We start from the raw sequence: 20,637 nt of genomic DNA, 5'->3' as shown, positions 1-20,637 counted from the left end.
TAGCCCTCATGCAGGCTAGCAGTTTTGATCCAAATGAAGCAAGGGGCTGGTCAAAAAACTGGAAGGAACTCACTTGTCACCCAACAGGTGCATGGAGATAAATACACCGTGGTCTACACAGATAATACAACACTACTTAGGAGTAAAAAGAAACAAAGTAGGGAACAGTGGATTGATCTCACAAACGTGCTAAGCAAAGAAACCAGGTACCAAAGAGAATGTACTGTAGGATTCTGTTTATATGAAGGTCTGGATCGGGCAAAACCAACCGATAAGTTTTCTGGGACCAGAAGCCGAAGTTGACTGCGAAGGGACATTAAAGGAACGTTTAGGGACCATGAAAATTTGTTAGATCTTGATTGTGATAGTGGTCATGTGTATATACATCTGTCAAAACTCTTAAAATGAGTGGGTCCTTTTTAATGTACGTAAACTACAGCTCAATAAAGTTGATTTTATTTATTTTTTATTTTGAGAGAGAGAGTGCCCGAGAGAGACACAGCACGTGCTCACGTGAGCAGGGGAGGGGCAGAGAGAGGGGGAGAGAGAGAATCCCAAGCAGGCTTCACGTTCAGCACCAAGCCCTGGGTGGGGGCTTGAACCCACGAACCGTGAGGTCATGACCTGAACTGAAAACAAGAGTCGGACGCTTAACCAACTGAGCCACCCAGGCGCCCCTTAATAAATTTGCTCTTAAAAAGTTTTTTTTTTTTTAACATTTATTCACGTTTGAGAGACAGAGAGAGACAGAGTGAGAGCAGGGGAGGGGCAGAGAGAGAGGGAGACACAGAATCCGAAGCAGGCTCCAGGCTCTGAGCTGTCAGCACAGAGCCTGACACAGGGCTCGAACTCATGGACCGTGAGATCATGACCTGAGCTGAAGTCAGATGCGTAAATGACTGAGCCACCCAAGCGCCCCAAAATAAATTTTTTAAAAGGGTGGGAAAAGCATAGCTTGTTAGATTGCTATTGATTCATTGGCTGAAGACTTACTGGGCACCTTCCATGAGCAGGTGCCATAACAGGTACTAACCGTCCTTTGTGCCAGAACGTGGTGGAACAGAACACCCACATCAGCCCCGCACGTCTCCACGAGCCCCTGGGTTCCCTCCACGGGACTCCCCTACACATGACTGCCCCATCATCCGCTGCCCCCAGGCCGTCAGCTACTCAGAGACCCCAAATCAGGATCCAAGTCACAGAAGGGGCCGAGATGGCACTTGTTCATGAATCAGGGCCCCGTCCTGACCGGTACGTACCCCTCTGTTCAATGATCAACCACCGTCTCGCCGGCTTGGTGTTGTCCATTCAGATCATCTTGCAGAACCCCAGTCTACGGTATTAGCGCTCTTCAGCTCTTTCTTTTTTTTTTTTTTTTTCAACGTTTATTTATTTTTGGGACAGAGAGAGACAGAGCATGAACGGGGGAGGGGCAGAGAGAGAGGGAGACACAGAATCGGAAACAGGCTCCAGGCTCTGAGCCATCAGCCCAGAGCTCGACGCGGGGCTCGAACTCTGGGACCGCGAGATCGTGACCTGGCTGAAGTCGGACGCTTAACCGACTGCGCCACCCAGGTGCCCCTCTTTAGCTCTTTCAAAGTTGGTTGACACAACATGTTTGTATCTAATTTCTGCAAACATTTTCCTAGCCTCCGCTACTGAATATAGGCATATCCTGGGCATGTGAAGCGCTCAGGGCGGGAGACAGCGGCTCTTTGCAAACAAATATGTCCCTGTGTACATAGACTGTACGTGGACTTTCGTCTCTGGTCATATTGAGAAGAGGTGTGACAGTGTCTCTGATTGCTGTTTAATGCTGCACAGATGGGGTACGTGAATATATACTCCTCAAGGCATCTAGGATGTGGTGCAGTGTTTTTAATTTTTAGAAACAGTAATAAAGCAAACAAGAGGGGTACCTGGGTGGCTCAGTCGGTTAAGCATCCGACTTCGGCTCAGGTCATGATCTCACAGTTCGTGAGTTCAGACCCCGCGTTGGGCTCTGCGCTGACAGCTCGGAGCCTGGAGCCCATTTCGGATTCCGTGTCTCCCTCTCTCTCTGTCCCTCCCCCGCTCATGCTCTGTCTCTCAAAAATCAATAAACTTAAAAAAAATTTGTTTTCAATAAAGCAAAGAGATACTTGTCAGCACCCCATCGGCCATAGCCTGGCACTTTCCCATCGGTAAGGACAGCACTGACATTTTATTTTACATCACTCTCCTTCTCAGACCAGGAGGGAGGGAACAAAGGTGTCAAAGTGGGGGGCTCCCTGGACCAGCGGGGGGGGGAGGGGGAGGGCAGCACGTTTGGAGATCTAAAGCCTCCTGCTCACTCCCGTTTTTCTTCCTTCTTCCAGAAGCTTCCGAGATCGCTCTGCCACACGGAAGTGGCATTACGGTTCTCATAAAACCTGGGACCCCCACGCTGCCGGTGAAACCCTGTTACATCATCAGTACTAAAGGACACTTAACCACATTGACCATCAAACCCGGAGAAAAGGCGGTCTTTTCCTTTAACTGCCGGGACCCAGAGAAGCACTTTGTCATCGAGATCCAGAAGAATATTGGTAAGTACACACTCGTGACCTGTTTGGCCTCCCTGCCTCTCTTTCCGGTGCTGAGCCGGTCTCTAATGCTAGGGAGGTAAGAGCTGTTCTGAAACTCCACACTCTGTTCAGCTGTTATGTGGCCACGTATGGTTCTGAGTGCTTTACACGGGTTAAGGTCTTGAATCGCCAAGACAGCCCTGTGAGAAACTCACCAAGACGCTAACTTGCCTAAAATGACATAGCGACTAAGGCAGCAGGACAAGCCCTGAGGTATTCTGGCCCCAGGATTTGCCTGCCACCACTGTGCTGCATGGTTTCTTTTCATTCATTCATTCATTCATTCATTTAGAGCGTGCACTCGAGTGCACAAGACGGGGAGGGGCAGACAGGGGGGAGGGAGGAGACAGAGAATTCCAAGCAGGCTCCCCTTGGTCAGGGCAGAGCCCAAGGCGGGGCTCAGTCTCACAAACCATGAGATTGTAACCTGAGCCAAAATCAAATTTCAACTAATTTATTATTTTTTAATTTTTTTACCATTTATTCATTTTGGAGAGACAGAGACAGACAGAGCGTGAGCTGGGAAGGGGCAGAGAGAGGAGATACAGAATCCGAAGCAGGCTCCAGGCTCCGAGCTGTCAGCACAGAGCCTGACACGGGGCTCGAACTCATGAACCGTGAGATCATGACCTGAGCCGAAGTCGGACGCTCAACCGGCTGAGCCACCCAGGCGCCCCTCAAATTTAAACTAATTTAATTGTAGGCTAAAATTTTGCCGACAAGGAGCAAAAAGCAAGGAGTTGGAAGACAAAGAAATTGGAGGGGCGCCTGGCTGGCCTAGTCGGATGGAACGTGCAACTCTTGATCTCAGGGTTTGAGTCCCATGTTGGATGTAGAGATGACTTAAAAATAAAATCTTTTTAAAAAAAGAAAAGGAATTGGAGGGTTGAGCAGATAAGGGTGGAGAGGTGGGTCCGCGAAGCACGATGGGGGAAAAACAGAATTTTTGAGGCTGAGGGATCTGGTCTGGCTTCATCAAAGCTCATCACATGGCTTTGTATAAGTCACTTAACCGCTTTGTGACTTAGTTTTTTAGTCTGTGAAATAAGAGTCATTGTACCAACCAGTAGGGTTCTCATGAGGGTGAAATAAACTAATACACTGATGATGTTTGACACACAAGGATTCAACAAACGATGGCTCTGACATTATTACTATTACTCACAGCTTGAACTTGGGATGAGAGATTAACATAAGATATAATAACCAGGCAGAAAGAATTAAATGTGTAATTTCCTAGTCGTTTTAAGGTGGGCATGCCAGCTAGGAACATAGATGTCGTAACAGCAAGGAGAGCACTCTTTGGGATCCAATCAAAGCCATACTCAAAAAATGTCTTTGCTGGAGCATTCTGGGTGGCTCAGTGGGTTGAACGTCCGACTTCTGCTCAGGTCACGATCTCACGGTTTCTGAGTTCGAGCCCCGCACTGGGCTCTGTGCTGACAGCTCAGAGCCTGGAGCCTGCTTCAGATTCTATGTCTCTCTCACTCTCTGCCTCTCCCCTGCTCACTCTCTCTCTCTCTCTCTCTCAAAAATAAATAAACATTAAGTTTTTTTTAATTTCTTTGCTTTCCATTGAAAATAAATGAATCAGGCAATAGATAAGCAAGGAAAGGGGTGAAATAAACCTTAGGAAGAAGGCAATCAGAAAAAGAAAAGAAATTAAAGTGCTTACCAGCAGCTTTTGAAACTCCATCTGATAACTAAAGCTAAGGTGTGGTTCTCTATAAAGACTAATTAAATAGACAGATCTCTGACTAGTCTGCTGGAAAACAGACAGAGAAAATACAAACGTACAGCTTTGAAAGGCTAAATGTTGCTTTCGTGACATTTACAGAGGCGATTTCTAAAATAGACTGTGTACAGCATTATGGTAGAAATGTGAAAATCTGAATAAAAGGAATAATTTCAGGGAAAATTCAGTGAGCCAGCTTGACTCATAGAAAGGTAGGAAACCCAAATCAATAAATAACCGAGGAGGAGGTTGGAAAAAAATGTGCAAGCTGGAGGAAAGTGGGGTTTGGGTTTATTAGAGATGGTTTCATAGAGGATCCTATAATACATCGAAGAGAAGATCATTTCTATAATATTTAAACCGTTCTAGGGGCACCTGGGGGGCTCAGTCAGTTGAGTACCCGACTCTTGATTTTGGATTTTGTTTGGGATTCTCCCTCTCTCCGTGTCCTCTTCAAATTAAAATAAAAAAGAACATTCTAGGAGAGGGTTGGCAAACGTTTTCTGTAAAAGACGGGATGGTGAATATCTCAGAGCGTCTCCGCCCAACCACTGAGCTCCACGCTGGGACAGCACGAAATCAGCCACGGAAAATAGCTAAACGTATGGGCAGCGCCGTCCCACATGTCTCTTCTCAGTAGCAGGTATTGGGCTGGACTGAGCCCACGAGCTGTGATTTGCTGACCCCCTCCCTGTTCTAGAGCACAGGAAGAGGTGGCATTTCCCGACTCATGGAATAAAGCTCTTCCAACCCTCATATCAAAATGCGCCAGAGCCTAAAAAAGAAAACCACTGTCTAAATAGGGTGAAGGGATCCCACAGGAGCCCAGCAGGAGCCACTCCATGGGGCCCTGGGCACACTGGAGGCGTGGCTGCAAAGCCCAGAAAGAAACGGCTTCACGGAGTGGAGTTTCCCCGAGCTCCTAAAAACAGGTACTATCCTTACCCACACACAAAATCTGATTTTAGCCAACTCCGTCACCTTGTTATCTAACCCTGTTTCGTAGGTCAGGCAGCACACTGTGCTGGCATGAACTCGGGCGGACCAGCCACAGCCCGGGCTTTCCTCCTGGGGGGCTGTGCGTTGCAAACACACTTGTCACCGAGGTTCCAGGACTGCTTTGCAAAAATGAGTGTTTGGGCGTGAACGACCTCGGGGGGTCCTCAGACAGCTCTGAAAGACTCCCATGATCCCGCTTCACGTTGCCGGTGCCTTCGACACCCCACTGGAGCAGCAGTAAGGGTTCGAAGGGCCCCCTTAGAGTGGCCGGAAGCCAAGGCACCGTTCAGATTCCCTGCACGGGAGACGACGGAAGCCTTACTATTCTGTGTCTGCTCTCTGTCCCTGCTTCCACATGCTTCCTTCCTCCTCGAGAACAGCGTTCTTGCTTTGTTTTAAGAGTCTTGGGAAACAAAAGTACATCAGAGGATGTCATCAGCTGCTAGCCTTTAAAAAAAAGGCGGGGGGGGGGGCGCCTGGGTGGCTCAGTCCGTTAAGCCTCTGACTTCGGCTCAGGTCATGATCTTGCAGTTTGTGGGTTCGAGCCCCGCATCGGGCCCTGTGCAGACAGCTCAGAGCCTGGAGCCTGCTGCAGATTTTGTGTCTCCCTCTCTCTCTGCCCCTCCCCTGCTCGTGCTCTGTCTCTCAAAAAATAAAACGTTAAAAAATTTTTTTAATTATTTTTAATGTTTATTTATTTTTGAGAAAGAGGGAGAATGAGCAAGAGAGGGGGAAAGACAAGGGGACAGAGGATCCGAAGCGTGTTCTGTCCGTGCCGACAGCTGAGAGCCCAACATGGGGCTCAAACTCATGAACCGTGAGATCATGACCTGAGCCGAAGTCAGAAGCTTAACCGACTGAGCCACCCAGGCACCCGGAGAGGGGGATTTTTTTAAGTCATTTGTCGAGAGAGTACCCTTGGAGGACACTCACAAAGCAGTGAGAAAAGCAGGGTAGAGCCAAGGGAAGAAGGAAGCAAAGGTGTGATTTTAGCTAGTGGAACCACAGGCTGATGCTGGTGTCAGAGGGCATCCCCAGGCTGTCACATGAAACAGGGAGGTCAGGCTTGTTCCCCCCAGCCTTGGGCATCGATCGGCCGTGGGCTGCTACCCACCTTGGGGGGCAGGGGCAGGTGCAGGACAACTCTCAGGCTTTCTGGCCAAACGGGGCTCCCCCGACCTAGGCGACTCCCCAGACAAGAGTGAGCTGTTGGCCACCAACACTCACGCAGCCAGGAGATCACGCCTCTGCCTGGCGGTGCCCCCCGGCTTCTCCCACAGGGGTCGAGAGGCACAGTGCGTGGCCTGGTAGCATCTGTGACCAAGCTTGCTCTTGTGGCTGTGTTTCAGACTGCATGTCAGGCCCGTGTCCTTTCGGGGAGGTCCAGCTTCAGCCGTCAACATCGGTGCTGCCCGCCGTCAACAGAACTTTCATCTGGGACGTCAAGGCTCACAAGAGCATTGGTCTAGAGCTGCAGTTCTCGGTCCCTCGCCTGAGGCAGGTCGGGCCGGGGGCGAGCTGCCCAGACGGAGTCACTTACAACATCAGCGGCCGCATCGATGCCACCGTGGTGAGAATCGGAACCTTCTGCAGCAATGGCACTGTGTCCCGCATCAAAATGCAAGAAGGGGTGAAAATGGCCTTACACTTGCCGTGGTTCCACAGGAGAAACGTCTCTGGCTTCAGCATCGCAAACCGGTCTTCTATAAAACGTGAGCACACCTCCCCCCGCTCCATCCCCACCGTTTGCTGAGGCTGAAACGTACCAAAACAAAAAATGCCCGTTGCTCTAGACGGTCAGGTGTTGGGCAGTGTGGTATGAATATCTTGAAGGAAGATCTCACTCTTCTGTAAGTGGTGCGGATCTCCTGGTGTGAAGTCACCCTTCTCTATTTAAAAAAAAATTTTTTTTAACGTTTAGTCGTTTTTAAAAAAATATTTTTTTTAACATTTTATTTATTTTTGAGACCGGGAGAGACAGAGCATGAACAGGGGAGGGTCAGAGAGAGCGGGAGACACAGAATCGGAAGCAGGCTCCAGGTTCTGAGCTGTCAGCACAGAGCCCGACGTGGGGCTCGAACTCACGGACCGTGAGATCATGACCTGAGCCGAAGTCAGATGCTTAACCGACTGAGCCACCCAGGCGCCCCACGTTTAGTCATTTTTGAAAGAGAGACAGTGTGTGAAAGAGAGACAGTGTGTGAGAGACAGTGTGTGAGACAGTGAGCAGGGGAGGGGCAGAGAGAGAACGAGAGAGAGACATAGACTCAGAGCAGTTTCCAGGCTCCGGGCGGTCAGCACAGAGCCCGCCTCGGGGCTCGAACTCACGAACCGTGAGATCATGATCCGAGCCAAGGTCGGATGCTTAACCGACTGAGCCACCCAGGTGCCCCGTCACCCTTCCCTCATAAACAAACCGTGATGCCACTCTCTTTTCTTGGTCCTTTGTTGCCTGTGAGGTTTGTTTGCACAACACGAAATGGGATTGCCTCCACAGACCTCTCTTGATGACCCCGTCCCTCATTTCTTTGTCCTGTCTTCTAACCCCATCACGTTTTCTGTAATTGTGTCGGTGGCTTGCCAGAGGGGGGTGCTAAACTGCTCGGGAATTTTGTGAGCTGAGGCTTAAACGGAGCTGCTGATGAAGATAAAATCACGCAAACTCACAGTTAAATTAGAAACAAAAGGGGCGCCTGGGTGGCTCAGTCGGTTGAGTGTCCGGCTTCGGCTCAGGTCATGATCTCACAGTCTGTGAGTTCGAGCCCCGCGTCGGGCTCTGGGCTGACAGCTCAGAGCCTGGAGCCTGCTTCTGATTCTGTGTCTCCCTCTCTCTCTGCCCCTCCCCTGCTCATGCTCTGCCTCTCTCTGTCTCAAAAATAAATAAAAACATTAAAAAAAAAATTTTTAAAAAAAAAGAAACAAAGGTAAGACGCGCTCAGAACTCATCACTTCCTAATGATTTCACCACATTTGATGGTTCTCTGTGCTCCTGAGAGTATTTACGCTGACTGTGCCTCTACGGTGGCGACACCATACGGCGACAAGCTACTGCGCGTCTGCTCCCGACTCCACATTCGTGCTTGAAATCAGCCACGGTGCGAGGAAATGGACAGGCGCCCCACGTTAGGGTGCTTTTCTCCCCTGCCGGGTTGGTAAACACCTCCTCGCCCGCCACTGATGTATCCTTAGCCAGGATGAGACCAGACCCAGAGCTCGGGAGCGGAGAGCCGCCCTCCCCTCTTCCTGACCCCGTTGCCCACCGGCCACCGACAGCCAGGACAGGGGTCTCATCCATCGCCTCCCGTTCTTTCTCATTTGGGCCCCGCTCCCTATAGGGCTGTGCATCATCGAATCCGTGTTCGAAGGTGAAGGTTCCGCCACCCTGATGTCTGCCAACTACCCGGATGGCTTCCCTGAGGACGAGCTCATGACCTGGCAGTTCGTCGTTCCCCCGCACCTGCGGGCCAGCGTCTCCTTCCTTCACTTCAACGTCTCCAACTGCGAGAAGAAAGAGGAACGGGTTGAATACTATATCCCGGGCTCCACCACCAACCCCGAGGTGTTCAAGCTCGGGGACAAGCAGCCCGGGAACATGGCTGGGAACTTCAACCTGTCTCTCCAGGGCTGCGACCAAGACGCCCAAAACCCAGGGATCCTCCGGCTGCAGTTTCAAGTTTTGGTCCAACATCCACAGAATGAAAGCAGTAAGTGAGCCCCGCTTTCCTTTCCCTCCTCCTCCAGCTCTTTCTTTCCCTCCTGGATAGTCCGCTTGGTGTGAGGTTCCCTTTCTGTTTCTCACCTGTGGCTTCTGGAACACCTGAACTCTGGACCCTGTAAGAGTTTCAGGACGTGCGTTGCCAGGCAGTCAGACGGGCTCGCTGGTGACCACCCACTGCGAGAAGCAAATGCAAACTTGCATTCAGGCCAAGTTATTTGTTTGGTTTTTTTTTAATTTTTTTTTTCAACGTTTATTTATTTTTGGGACAGAGAGAGACAGAGCATGAACGGGGGAGGGGCAGAGAGAGAGGGAGACACAGAATCGGAAACAGGCTCCAGGCTCCGAGCCATCAGCCCAGAGCCCGACGCGGGGCTCGAACTCACGGACCGCGAGATCGTGACCTGGCTGAAGTCGGACGCTTAACTGACTGCGCCACCCAGGCGCCCCTTAAGTGTATTTATTTTGAGAAAGAGAGAGAGAGAGAGAGAGAGAGAGAAGGTGGAAGGGCCAGAGAGAGATGGGGAGAGAGAGAGGCCCAACCAGGTTCTCCACTGTCAGCGCAGAGTCCGATGTGGGGCTCGAACTCAAGAACTGCGAGATCTCGACCGGAGCTGAAACCGAGTCAGACGCTTAACCGACTGAGCCACCCAGGTGGCCCCAGGCTAAGCTGTTGTTGTTTTCACTTTTTTTAATGTTTATTTATTTTTGAGAGAGAGAGAGAGAGAGAGCATGAGTGGGGGAGGGGCAGAGAGAGGGGGAGACACAGAATCCGAAGCAAGCTCCAGGCTCCGAGCTGTCAGCACAGAGCCCGACGCGGGGCTCGAACCCACAAACCATGAGATCACGACTTGAGTCGAAGTTGGACACTTCACCCGCTGAGCCACCCAGGCGCCCCTAGGCTAAGTTGTTTTCAATGAAAGTTTTGGGAGGTTACTTTCTGTATCACATGTCTTGACCCTCGATGTGAATCAGGACTCACATTGCACGGCCACCGTCAGCAATAACGAACCCAGTTTTATTGGCTGAGTGCCCCATCCATACTGTGGGCACACACTCCATGCCAAGCCCTGACCTAAGCAACCACTTACACCGCCTCAGCTAATCCTTATTACAACCCCAGAGGGGAGGCGGGAATTACCCTCAATTACTGCTGGAAAACCAAGAGGCCCAGATTGCTTATAGAACTAACCCAACGTCACGTAGCTTGTCTGGAGCAGAGCAAGCCCAGAACCCAGAGCCTGTGCTCTGGATCATTCTGAACCCCGAGTGGGGGGGTTTACATCACTCTACACACAGTTACTGAGATGCCATGAACCTAGAAAAGGGGAGTCAGGGCCAGAAGTAGGGGGAGGCCAGGTGCCCAGGTAGCAACATTGAAGGAAGCACCTGCTCTGCGGCACTTACTTGCCCTTCTGGAGGTGCTCACCCTCAGGGTCACGTAAGTACAAGGTCAGCCCCTAAGAGCGAGCGCCTCCTTCAACTTTGCTCCGCGGGGAGTGGCGCGGCTGTTGAAATAAAAGGTGCAAGACCAGGGTCGCCTGGGTGGCTCAGTCGGTTAAGCCTCTCACCTCAGCTCAGGGCATGATCTCACAGTTCATGGGTTCAAGCCCACATCAGGCTCTCAGCTGACCGTGTAGAGCCTGCCTGGGATTCTCGCTCTCCCTTATCTCTCTGCCCCTCCCCAACTTGTGCTTTTTCTCTCTCAAAATAAATAAATAAACTTAAAAAAAAAAAAAAGGTACTACATGAGTTCAGAGTGGAATTAAATGGGACCGTGGTGTTTATTTTAGTAGAGCTGATAAACGTCTGGAAAATGACAGTGTGGGACCCGCCCGAGGGGCTGCCTCTGGGCATCTCTGGAAGATGCAACACCACCACATCCATTTTTGTTTTTAAGTTTTTGTATTTATCTTGAGAGAGAGAGAGAGAGAGAGCAAGCAGGGAAGGGACAGAGAGAGAGAGAGGGAGAGAGAGAATCCCAAGCAGGCTCCGTGCTGTCATCACAGAGCCAATGCAGGGGCTCGAACTCATGAACCGTGAGGTCATAACCTGAGCCGAAACCAAGAGTTGGACACTTAACTGACTGAACCACCCAGGTGCCCCAGCCCCACCGTGTCCTGACCCAAGATGACTTCTGATTTATAATAACTGTGTAGAAGGTATAGCTGTGTGTGTGTGTATGTGTGTGTGTGTGTGTGTGTGTGTCCACTGACGTATTTCCATGATCCCATTGTCACAATTTTATCATCAGAATGTTAAAAACCACCACCCAAGAACGGTGTGGGTTTGAGTTTAGGAGACAGAGAGATTTATCATCTCAGCTATGGTAAGTGCTGTCGATTTCTTGTATTTCCTGGAACGTCAGCTGAGTTGATCTCTACAACGAATCAGACTGTTAAACAGGCTTTCTTCACCCGCATCAAGAAGGGTTTGGCTTTAGGGGCGCCTGGGTGGCGCAGTCGGTTAAGCGTCCGACTTCAGCCAGGTCACGATCTCGCAGTCCGTGAGTTCGAGCCCCGCGTCGGGCTCTGGGCTGACGGCTCGGAGCCTGGAGCCTGCTTCCGATTCTGTGTCTCCCTCTCTCTCTGCCCCTCCCCCGTTCATGCTCTGTCTCTCTCTGTCCCAAAAATAAATAAACGTTGGAAAAAAAAAAAAAAAAGAAGGGTTTGGCTTTAGTTTCGAGGTAAGTAAAGAGTCGCTAGCTGCGGTTTAAAGCTGTTTAGCGGTGTCCCGGCTTCACATAAAGTGGGATCTGCCTGCGTGGATTTGAATCCCAGTTTCCCTACGTGCCGTGGGACTGTGGACAGAGCACCTCACCTTTGTGTGACTCAGTTCCTCAACTTAAAATAGAGAGGGTGGGCCTGCCCTCGTGGGGCTGTTTTAAGGATGAAAGGAGGTAACACAGTGCCTGGCAGGTGGTCAGCGCCCTTACGTGTTCTAGATCAAAGACCCAGCGCTTGACCTCAGAGACAGCCTGTAACCCAGAAGAGACAGGACTTGCAGGATGCAGGAGGTCACGTCCCAGGAGTTTCCGGGGGTGTGCGTGCCATGGGGCTCAAGGCGGGGAGTGCAGAGCAGGCTGGCAAGATTTCTGGGGGGAGACTCAAGGCAGAGCCTGGCGCTTCCCGTCTATGCAGGAGGCCCCCGGACGGTTGCTGCCTCTCGTTGCCTCCGGAAGGGAGTCTAGTGTGTGTGCTGTTTGTTTCTGCTCTTTCTTGGCCTTGGAAATGAGAAGGAAGAAGCTGTGGGGTTGCTTCAAGACACGGAGTCCCTCGCTAGGAGCCTCTGCCCTTCACTTGACCGCCCTTTGCCCCCGTAGAAGAAACAACTGCCCAGAGCAGAGCCCGCGCCCCAAGCACATACATGTGGGGGGGTTTGCATTCAGCACAGTGTTGTATTTATCCGTCCGCACAGCTGTGTCCCGCTAACCTCCTCCCAATCAGGAATTTTGTCTCATTCCTCCGTCTTCCTACACCCACCACAGTTTCTGGCACATTCCAGGCCCTTTTGTTTTTGTTTTTGTTTTTGTTTTTTAAGTAGGCTTCATGCCCAGCATGGAGCCCAACGCGGGGCTTGATCCCACAACCCTGAGCTCAAGACCTAAGCTGAGATCAGGAGCTGGATGCTCAGGGGCGCCTGGGTGGCTCAGGGAGCTGAGCGTCCAACTTGGGCTCAGGTCATGATCTCACGGTGTGTGAGTTTGAACCCCGCTTCAAGCTCGCTGCTGTCAACACAAAGCCTGCTTCGGATCCTCTGTCTCCGTCTCTCTCTCTGCCCTTCTCTTGCTCAAGCACCCTCTCTCTCTCTCTCTCTCTCTTTTCTCTCAAAAATAAACATTTAAAAATTAAAAAAAAGAGGGGTGCCTGGGTGGCTCAGTCGGTTAAGCGTCTGACTTCGGCTCAGGTCATGATCTCATGGTTCAAGCCCCGCGTCGGGCTCTGTGCTGACAGTACGGAGCCTGCTTGGGATTCTCTCTCCCTCTCTCTCTGCCCCTCCCCGACTCTCTCAACGTACGTGCATAAACTTAAAAAAAAAAAAATCTCTACAGATGCCACAAAAATGATGAGGGGCCTTTATGAAACTTCAGTCAATAAGCTCATCCCTTCAGGGGTTTCCACGGTGTCCGTAAGTAGCAGGTAGTGAAACGTTGTCTGTTTTCTCAAGGGGGAGGTGTCTTTCCAAATCTCCAGCTCCGGTGTTCTTTACCGAGAGGAAGCACCTGCTGATTCTCTTGCGGTAGGAAACCTTCCATCAGGATGTAGCCTTGAGCAAATCGGAGGTCTCTTTCAGCTGTAAGTTGGCCAAGGTCACACCTACCCCTCCTCCTCCTGGTGAGGGTGGGGTGAGGCAAGAATTACGAATGTAAATAGTGACATTTGCATTTCTCCCATCTGTGAGAGGTGAGGGGTGCGCACCCGTCCATCTTGCTCTGACAGCTGAGGCCCCCTGGGAGCACGTGCCTGAGGCAGCACGTGAATTTACTGTGTCTGCCCTTCGAGCCATTGAAAAAAGATCGTTCAATGTTTACTTTTGAGAGCGAGAGACAGAGAGACAGAGCGCGAGCAGGGGAGGGGCAGAGAGCGAGGGAGACACAGAATCCGAAGCAGGCTCCGGGCTCCAAATTGTCGGCACAGAGCCCGATGCGGGGCTCGAACCCGTGAACCCCGAGATCATGACCTGAGCCGAAGTCGGACGCTCGACTGACCGAGCCACCCAGGCACCCCAACCCCTCAACTTTGAGAGCCAACCAGACTGAGTGTGGAAAGAAGGCACGTCAGAAGACTAATGAATGAAAGGCATACGCAGGACCAGAGAACCGGCTGCATGCAGCGTGTTAGCACGGAGGCCGGGGGTCTCCTGACGCTCCCCACGATGCAAGGTCTGCCTTGCCCCGGAATCAGGATTGTTCTCCCCGACAAACTCCGCTCTCTGTTTTGGCTTAGCCGCTGGGTGTCTCAGTATACAGTGGGTGTCTCTTCCTCAAAGAAAAGAGGAGCTGTGCCACCGTGGCAACAGCAAGGGTCCACGAGCACGAGGGACACTGGAAGCCTCACACCCTGCTGGCAGGAGGGGTAAGAGGGTGCGATCGTTTAGGAGAACAATCTGGCAGTTTCTCACAAACTTATACCTACCCATGACCCAGAAATTTCACCCCAGGGTAATTAGCCCAGAGAAACAAAACCGTAAGTCTGCTCAAAGATCTATGAAAGACTATGTAACAGGGGCGCCTGGGTGGCTCAGTCAGTTAACCGTCTGATTCTTGATTTCAGCTCAGGTCATGATCTCGCGGTTAGTGGGTTTGAGCCCCATGCGGGGCTCGAACTTACAAACCGCGAGATCATGACCTGAGCTGAAGTCGGTCGCTCAACCCACTGAGCCACCCAGGCTCCCCTTAATCCTTTTTTTTTTTTAAGTTTATTTATTTATTTTTAGATCGAGAGAGACATATAGATGGTGAGTGGGGGAGGGGCAAAAGGGAGACAGAAAATCGCAAGCAGGCTCCGTGCTGTCAGCACAGAGCCCGACGTGGGCCTCGAACCCACGAACCGTGAGATCACGACCGAAACCAAAAGGACTCTTAACCGACAGAGTCACCCAGGCCTCTCTGAAAATTACTTAATCTTTCTAAGCTTCAAAGTTGTAGTTTATAAAATGGAGATAATAGGGGCACCTGGGTGGCTCAGTCCCACTGAGCGGCCGACTTTAGCTCAGGTCATGATCTCCCGGTTCACAGGTTCAAGCCCTGAGTCGGGCTCTGTGCTGACAGCTCAGAGCCTGGAGCCTGCTTCAGATTCTGTGTCTCCCTCTCTCTCTGCTTCTTCCCCACTCACACTCTGTCACTCTCTCTCTCTCTCTCTCTCTCTCTCTCGAGAATAAATACACATTAAAACATTTTTCAAATAAAAAATAAAATGGAGGTAATAAAAGCAGTATTACCTTAAACACATCTCAACTTTGAACTTCCCAAAGGGAAGGTCCTTTTTTTTTTTTTTTAATTTTTTTTAATGTTTATTTTTGAGAGAGAGAGAGAGAGAGAGAGAGAGACAGAATGTGATCAAGGGGAGGATCAGAGAGAGAGAGAGGGAGACACAGAATCCAAAACAGGCTCCAGGCTCTGAGCTGTCAGCACAGAGCCCGACACGGGGCTCGATCCCACGAACCCCGAGGCCGTGACCTGAGCAGAAACCAAGAGTCCCGATGCTCAACTGACTGAGCCACCCAGGCGTCCCCCCCCATTGGCTACAGGCTTGGCCACGTGAGTTTGCTTCAACCAATGAGATGTGAGGGGAAGTGCGGCTACCACTTCCAAGCAGAAGCTTCAGCACATGTCCTGTGGTTCACCTTTCAAACACCGTCATAAGACCGGGGTGTCGCAGAGGCCTCTCCTTCAGCCTGGATCTCAGAATTAAAAAGACATGCCCCAGAGGGGTGCCTGGGTGGCTCAGTTGGTTAAGCCTCTGACACTTGGTTTCAGCTCGAGTCATGATTTCACGGTTCATGAGGTGGATCTCCGCATAGAGCTCCGAGCCGGCAGCGCAGAGCCTGCTTGGGATTCTCTCTCACCCTCTCTCTCTACCCCTCCCCCACACGGGCTCTCTAAATAAATAAATAAATAAGTAAACTTAAAAAATAATAAAAGACAGGCATCAGAACTGCAGCCAACTCACGACGGATGTATACATTGAATGCAGAATAAATCTTTGGTATTCTAACCCTTTGGATTTCGGGACCACTTGTTACTGCAACATCACGTAGCCTGAGCTGACTGACACACTCCCTCTCAAGGATATCATGAGGCTTAACCTAACACATCAGGGACTCTCTGCCATGTGCCAGATATGCGGGTCATGGAGATCCATGAAGTTCACTCTCTGACGGAAGAACAGGCAAGCAATTGGAAAATGAGGACTTCCCATTAAAGAGAGATTTGCTTCCTTCTTCAGGCACCCTGTCATGGCATTTAAAACATTTCTAGGGGCGCCTGGGTGGCGCAGTCGGTTAAGCGTCGGACTTCAGCCAGGTCACGATCTCACGGTCCGGGAGTTCGAGCCCCGCGTCAGGCTCTGGGCTGATGGCTCGGAGCCTGGAGCCTGTTTCCGATTCTGTGTCTCCCTCTCTCTCTGCCCCTCCCCCGTTCATGCTCTGTCTCTCTCTGTCCCAAAAATAAATAAACGTTGAAAAAAAAATTTTTAAACATTTCTAAAAGCATAAATCCCAAGGGAAATGACAAATGGAAAGGAAAGAATATGCTCACATTTCCCAAAGTGAGATGTAGACGGGTAACTGATTCAGCAGACCCGAAAGTGCAGAATCTAATCCCACAGTGGGGAAACTTCCAGAAGAAACTTTCAAAGGCCCAGAAGTTGGCAGCAAGTTACCTCCAGAACTAGGGCTAAAAGCTGGAGTAGCCACTCCAGCCCCAGACCAACAGAAGATAGGAATTTCTTCCCTGGTAAAGGGAAGGTTTTGAACCAGAGATCCTATTTGCATGAATAGGGAGGTCCTAAGCTGAACACGGGGAGCTTGAATAAAAGATTGATGTGCTGACTTTTTTTTAAGTTTATTTATTATTTATTCTGAGAGAGAGAAAGGGGGGCAGGGCGCAGAGAGAGAGAGACTCCCAAGCAGGCAGCTCAGCACCTGATGCGGGGCTCCGACTCACGAGCCGTGAGATCACGGAAGTTGGGCGCTTAACCGACTGAGCCACCCAGGCGCCCCTAAACATTTCTTTCTTCTTTTATACTTTGTGTTTGCTCCACATCTATAAGGATATTCTCTTTGCTTTGAAGTACCAGTCTAATTTGATTCTTTTACTAATGGGAGACACTGTTCTCCTGGCCCAGCCAGGAGTGGTTCATCTTTTTCTCACTTGTTGGAAATAATAGCATTTATTAGAGACCACATTATAATATCAATGGGTATAAAATCTATGAATAATGATAATATCTATGAAGAAATATTATATCTATTAATCTTCTATCCCTGAACTAATGGCACACTGCTGCTAATTACTACACATGAGAATATTTATACAGGAGGGGTGCCTGTGTGACTCAGTCAGTTAAGCATTTCCGCTCAGGTCATGATCTCACAGTTCGTGGGTTCGAGCCCCCCAACGGGCTTTGCACTGACAGTGCGGGGCTTGCCTGGGATTCTCTCTTTCCCTCTCTCTCTCTGCCCTTCTCCCTCCTCTCTCTCTCTCAAAATAAACAAACTTAAAAAAAAAAAGAGAATATTTACGCAGGAAAATATTTAAATAAATGATGGCGAATATCACTTGTTCATTATCAAGCAGCCATTAAATGACCGAATATTTTCAACGTTTATTTATTTTGGGGACAGAGAGAGACAGAGCACGAACGGGCAAGGGGCAGAGAGAGAGGGAGACACAGATTCGGAAACAGGCTCCAGGCTCTGAGCCATCTGCCCAGAGCCCGACGCGGGGCTGGAACTCACGGACCGCGAGATCGTGACCTGGCTGAAGTCCGACGCTTAACCAACTGTGCCACCCAGGCGCCCCAATGACCGAATATTTTCAAAGATTCGTGAATATGAAAACTACCTGGAAACATAATCAAAGCCGTGTAAAGTAATAAAGGAAAAGCCGAGTATACAATTTTATGTATCCTGTACTTTTCCGTAGGTGAAAACGTTCACATGCGTGCGTGTGACCCAGGACCAGGATGAACTTGAAGGAGTAACAGCAGTTAAGCAGTGGTAGAAACTCAGTCCATTATTTTTATTTTTCAGTTTCTCCTGGAGTTCTTGTATGTTCTCTCTCTCTTTTTTTTTTAAAGTTTATTTTATTTATTTGGAGGGGCGCCTGGGTGGCGCAGTCGGTTAAGCGTCCGACTTCAGCCAGGTCACGATCTCACGGTCCGGGAGTTTGAGCCCCGCGTCAGGCTCTGGGCTGATGGCTCGGAGCCTGGAGCCTGTTTCCGATTCTGTGTCTCCCTCTCTCTTTGCCCCTCCCCCGTTCATGCTCTGTCTCTCTCTGTCCCAAAAATAAATAAACGTTGAAAAAAAAAATTTAAAGTTTATTTTATTTATTTAGAGAGAGAGAGAGAGAGAGCACAAAACAGGGGGGTGGGGCAGAGAGAGAGGGAGAGAGAATCCCAAGCAGGCTCCACACTAGCAGCGTGGAGCCCGACACGGGGCTCAGACTCCTGAACCACGAGATCATGACCTGAGCCGAAGCCAGACGCTTGACCGGCTGAGCCACCCAGGCGCCCCTTTGTGTATTCTCTTCATAAAATGTGTTTCCAATGCTTCCCAGCCAGGAGAGGTTTGGTGCTAATTTTTGCCCTGTCCGCCGGGTGGCCGATGACCCGTGCCTCAGACCTGTTTTCTCTTTGCGGTTTCAGATAAAATCTACGTGGTCGACTTGAGCAACGAGCAAGCCATGTCGCTCACCATCGAGCCGCGGCCCGTCAAGTTCAGCCGCAGGTTTGTCCCCGGCTGCTTCGTGTGTCTGGAGTCTCGGACCTGTAGCACCAACCTCACCCTGACCTCCGGCTCCAAACACAAGATCTCCTTCCTTTGTGATGACCTGAGTCGCCTGTGGGTGAACGCCGAGAAGACCATAAGTACGTCCCCTTGGTTGGCGCTCCTCTGGGGCCGTGGGTGGCTCTCCCTGCCCTTCCCCATCTTCTCCATGGGGTCCACTGGGTAGGCTATAGACAGTCTGAGCAGAAATGTCCCCTGCAGGGGCGCCTGGGTGGCCCAGTCGGTTGAGCGTCCGGCTTCAGCTCAGGTCACGATCTCACGGTCCGTGAGTTTGAGCCCCGCGTCGGGCTCTGGGCTGATGGCTCAGAGCCTGGAGCCTGCTTCCGATTCTGTGTCTCCCTCTCTCTCTGACCCTCCCCCGTTCATGCTCTCTCTCTGTCTCAAAAATAAATAAACTTAAGAAAAAAAAAATTAAAAAAAAAAAGAAATGTCCCCTGCAGTACAGAATAGGCAGGGGCGACCAGGAGAGGTAGAGGTATGCCCCTCTCGGACCAGAGCCTCTGCTGCTTCGGTGTCCTTCAGAAGTACACTACGTCCCCACGTCCCTGCTTGTCTCCTCTGCCCAGCCTTCCAGAATCCCTCGTGAGATCCTCTCCTCTGTGTAGCCTTCCCCAGCCTCTCCCACCCCCATGTCCCCACCTCCACGCTCACGGTGCACTTAGCACCCCTTGCGTGAGACCGAGCGTCTGGAGGTCAAGAACTGTGGCTTTTTCCGTTGTTTCGGTCCCTTGAGCCCCTGGTGGTGCTGCACACGTATCAGTCACCTAATAAATGTTTGACGGTTGGAGGGCAGCGAAACACATAGTCCCCTCCCCCCGCTGGGCCACCATGACCTTGGACGTGGATGCTCTCCGAGTTTCCGCAGATGCAGCAGCCGAGGCCACAGGACGCAAAGCAGCCTGCCCACTAGGAGGCGGCCGAGCTGGGACGCAGGCTAATGTCTCCCCAGTTCCAGCCCTGCTCTGACCACTGCACAAAACTACCTGCCCACGGTCTTGGACGCTGGGACGAAGGTCTGGGTGGAGGGAGAACCTATATGCCCTGCCCATACTTAGCATCTGAGACTCAGATCCACAAAAGAGACGCTGGCAAACAAGAACAGAACACTTCCACCCCAAATACTCCCCAGAAGTGGGTCTGCCGGTTTAGGGAAGAGTAAGAATCTGGGGCGCCTGGGTGGCTCAGTCGCTTAAGCGTCCAACTTCAGCTCGGGTCATGATCGCGTGGTTCACGAGTTCGAGCCCCACGTCGGGCTCTGTGGCGACAGCTCAGAGCCTGGAGCCTGCTTCGGGTTCTGTGTCTCCCTCTCTCTCTGCCCCTCCCCTGCTCTCTCTCTCAAAAATAAACATTAAAAAGAATGTTAAAAAGAATGTGAGGGGGCGAGAGGGGCAGCTGGAACAGGAGCATCAGGGAGCCAGGAGTGGAGGACAGAGCACGAGAGGAGAGACCAAAGGGAAAAGCAAGAGAGCCTGGGCGGCCTTGAGGGCAGGGCAGGATGCACCTGCTGGTCTCCTCCCTGCCTGGTGCCACGAGCTCTTCTCTTCCAGGCTGCATGGACCACCGGTACTGCCCCAGGAGGCCCCACTCCCTCCAGGTGCCCAGGGACATCCTCCAGCTGCCCGTGCAACTGCACGACTTCTCCTGGAAACTGCTGGTGCCCAAGGACAGGCTCAGCCTGGCATTGGTGCCGGCCCAGAAGCTGCAGCAACACACGCCCGAGAAGGTCTGCAACACCAGCTACAGCTACCTGGTGGCCAGCACGGTCCCCGGCCAGGACCTCTACTTCGGCTCCTTCTGCCCCGGAGGCTCCATCCAGCACATCCAGGTGAAGCAGAACGTCTCCGTGACCCTCCGCACCTTCGCCCCCAGCTTCCAACAAGAGGCCTCCAGGCAGGGCTTGACCGTGTCCTTTATCCCCTACTTCAAAGGTGAGGACCTCTCCCTCTGTGTCCCCATCTCCCTGCCCCTTGCTTGTCTGGGCATCCCTCTTCCGTTGGGTGGGCGATCGCCTTCATTAAGTTGTCAACTCGAAGGGAAGGGGCAGCTGAGTGGCCAGGTCCTGGCGCAAGAAA

General features: G+C 51.3%; 1 protein-coding gene across 1 annotated transcript in view; it reads left to right on the top strand.

The window, feature by feature from the left end:
- The window catches only part of CDCP1 (CUB domain containing protein 1), a 58,769-nt gene that overhangs the window by 27,466 nt on the left and 10,666 nt on the right, over positions 1-20,637 (top strand). Inside the window, exons 2-6 of the mRNA XM_047850615.1 lie at positions 2,358-2,567; positions 6,690-7,052; positions 8,676-9,044; positions 18,424-18,645; positions 20,113-20,493. Of these exons, the coding sequence (XP_047706571.1) occupies positions 2,358-2,567; positions 6,690-7,052; positions 8,676-9,044; positions 18,424-18,645; positions 20,113-20,493 (1,545 nt within the window). The remainder of the gene's footprint in view (positions 1-2,357; positions 2,568-6,689; positions 7,053-8,675; positions 9,045-18,423; positions 18,646-20,112; positions 20,494-20,637) is intronic.

This window comes from Prionailurus viverrinus, chromosome A2 (genome assembly GCF_022837055.1).
Source record: "Prionailurus viverrinus isolate Anna chromosome A2, UM_Priviv_1.0, whole genome shotgun sequence".
NCBI classification, from domain to species: Eukaryota; Metazoa; Chordata; class Mammalia; order Carnivora; family Felidae; genus Prionailurus; species Prionailurus viverrinus.
This window is presented reverse-complemented; position numbering and strand designations above follow the sequence as displayed.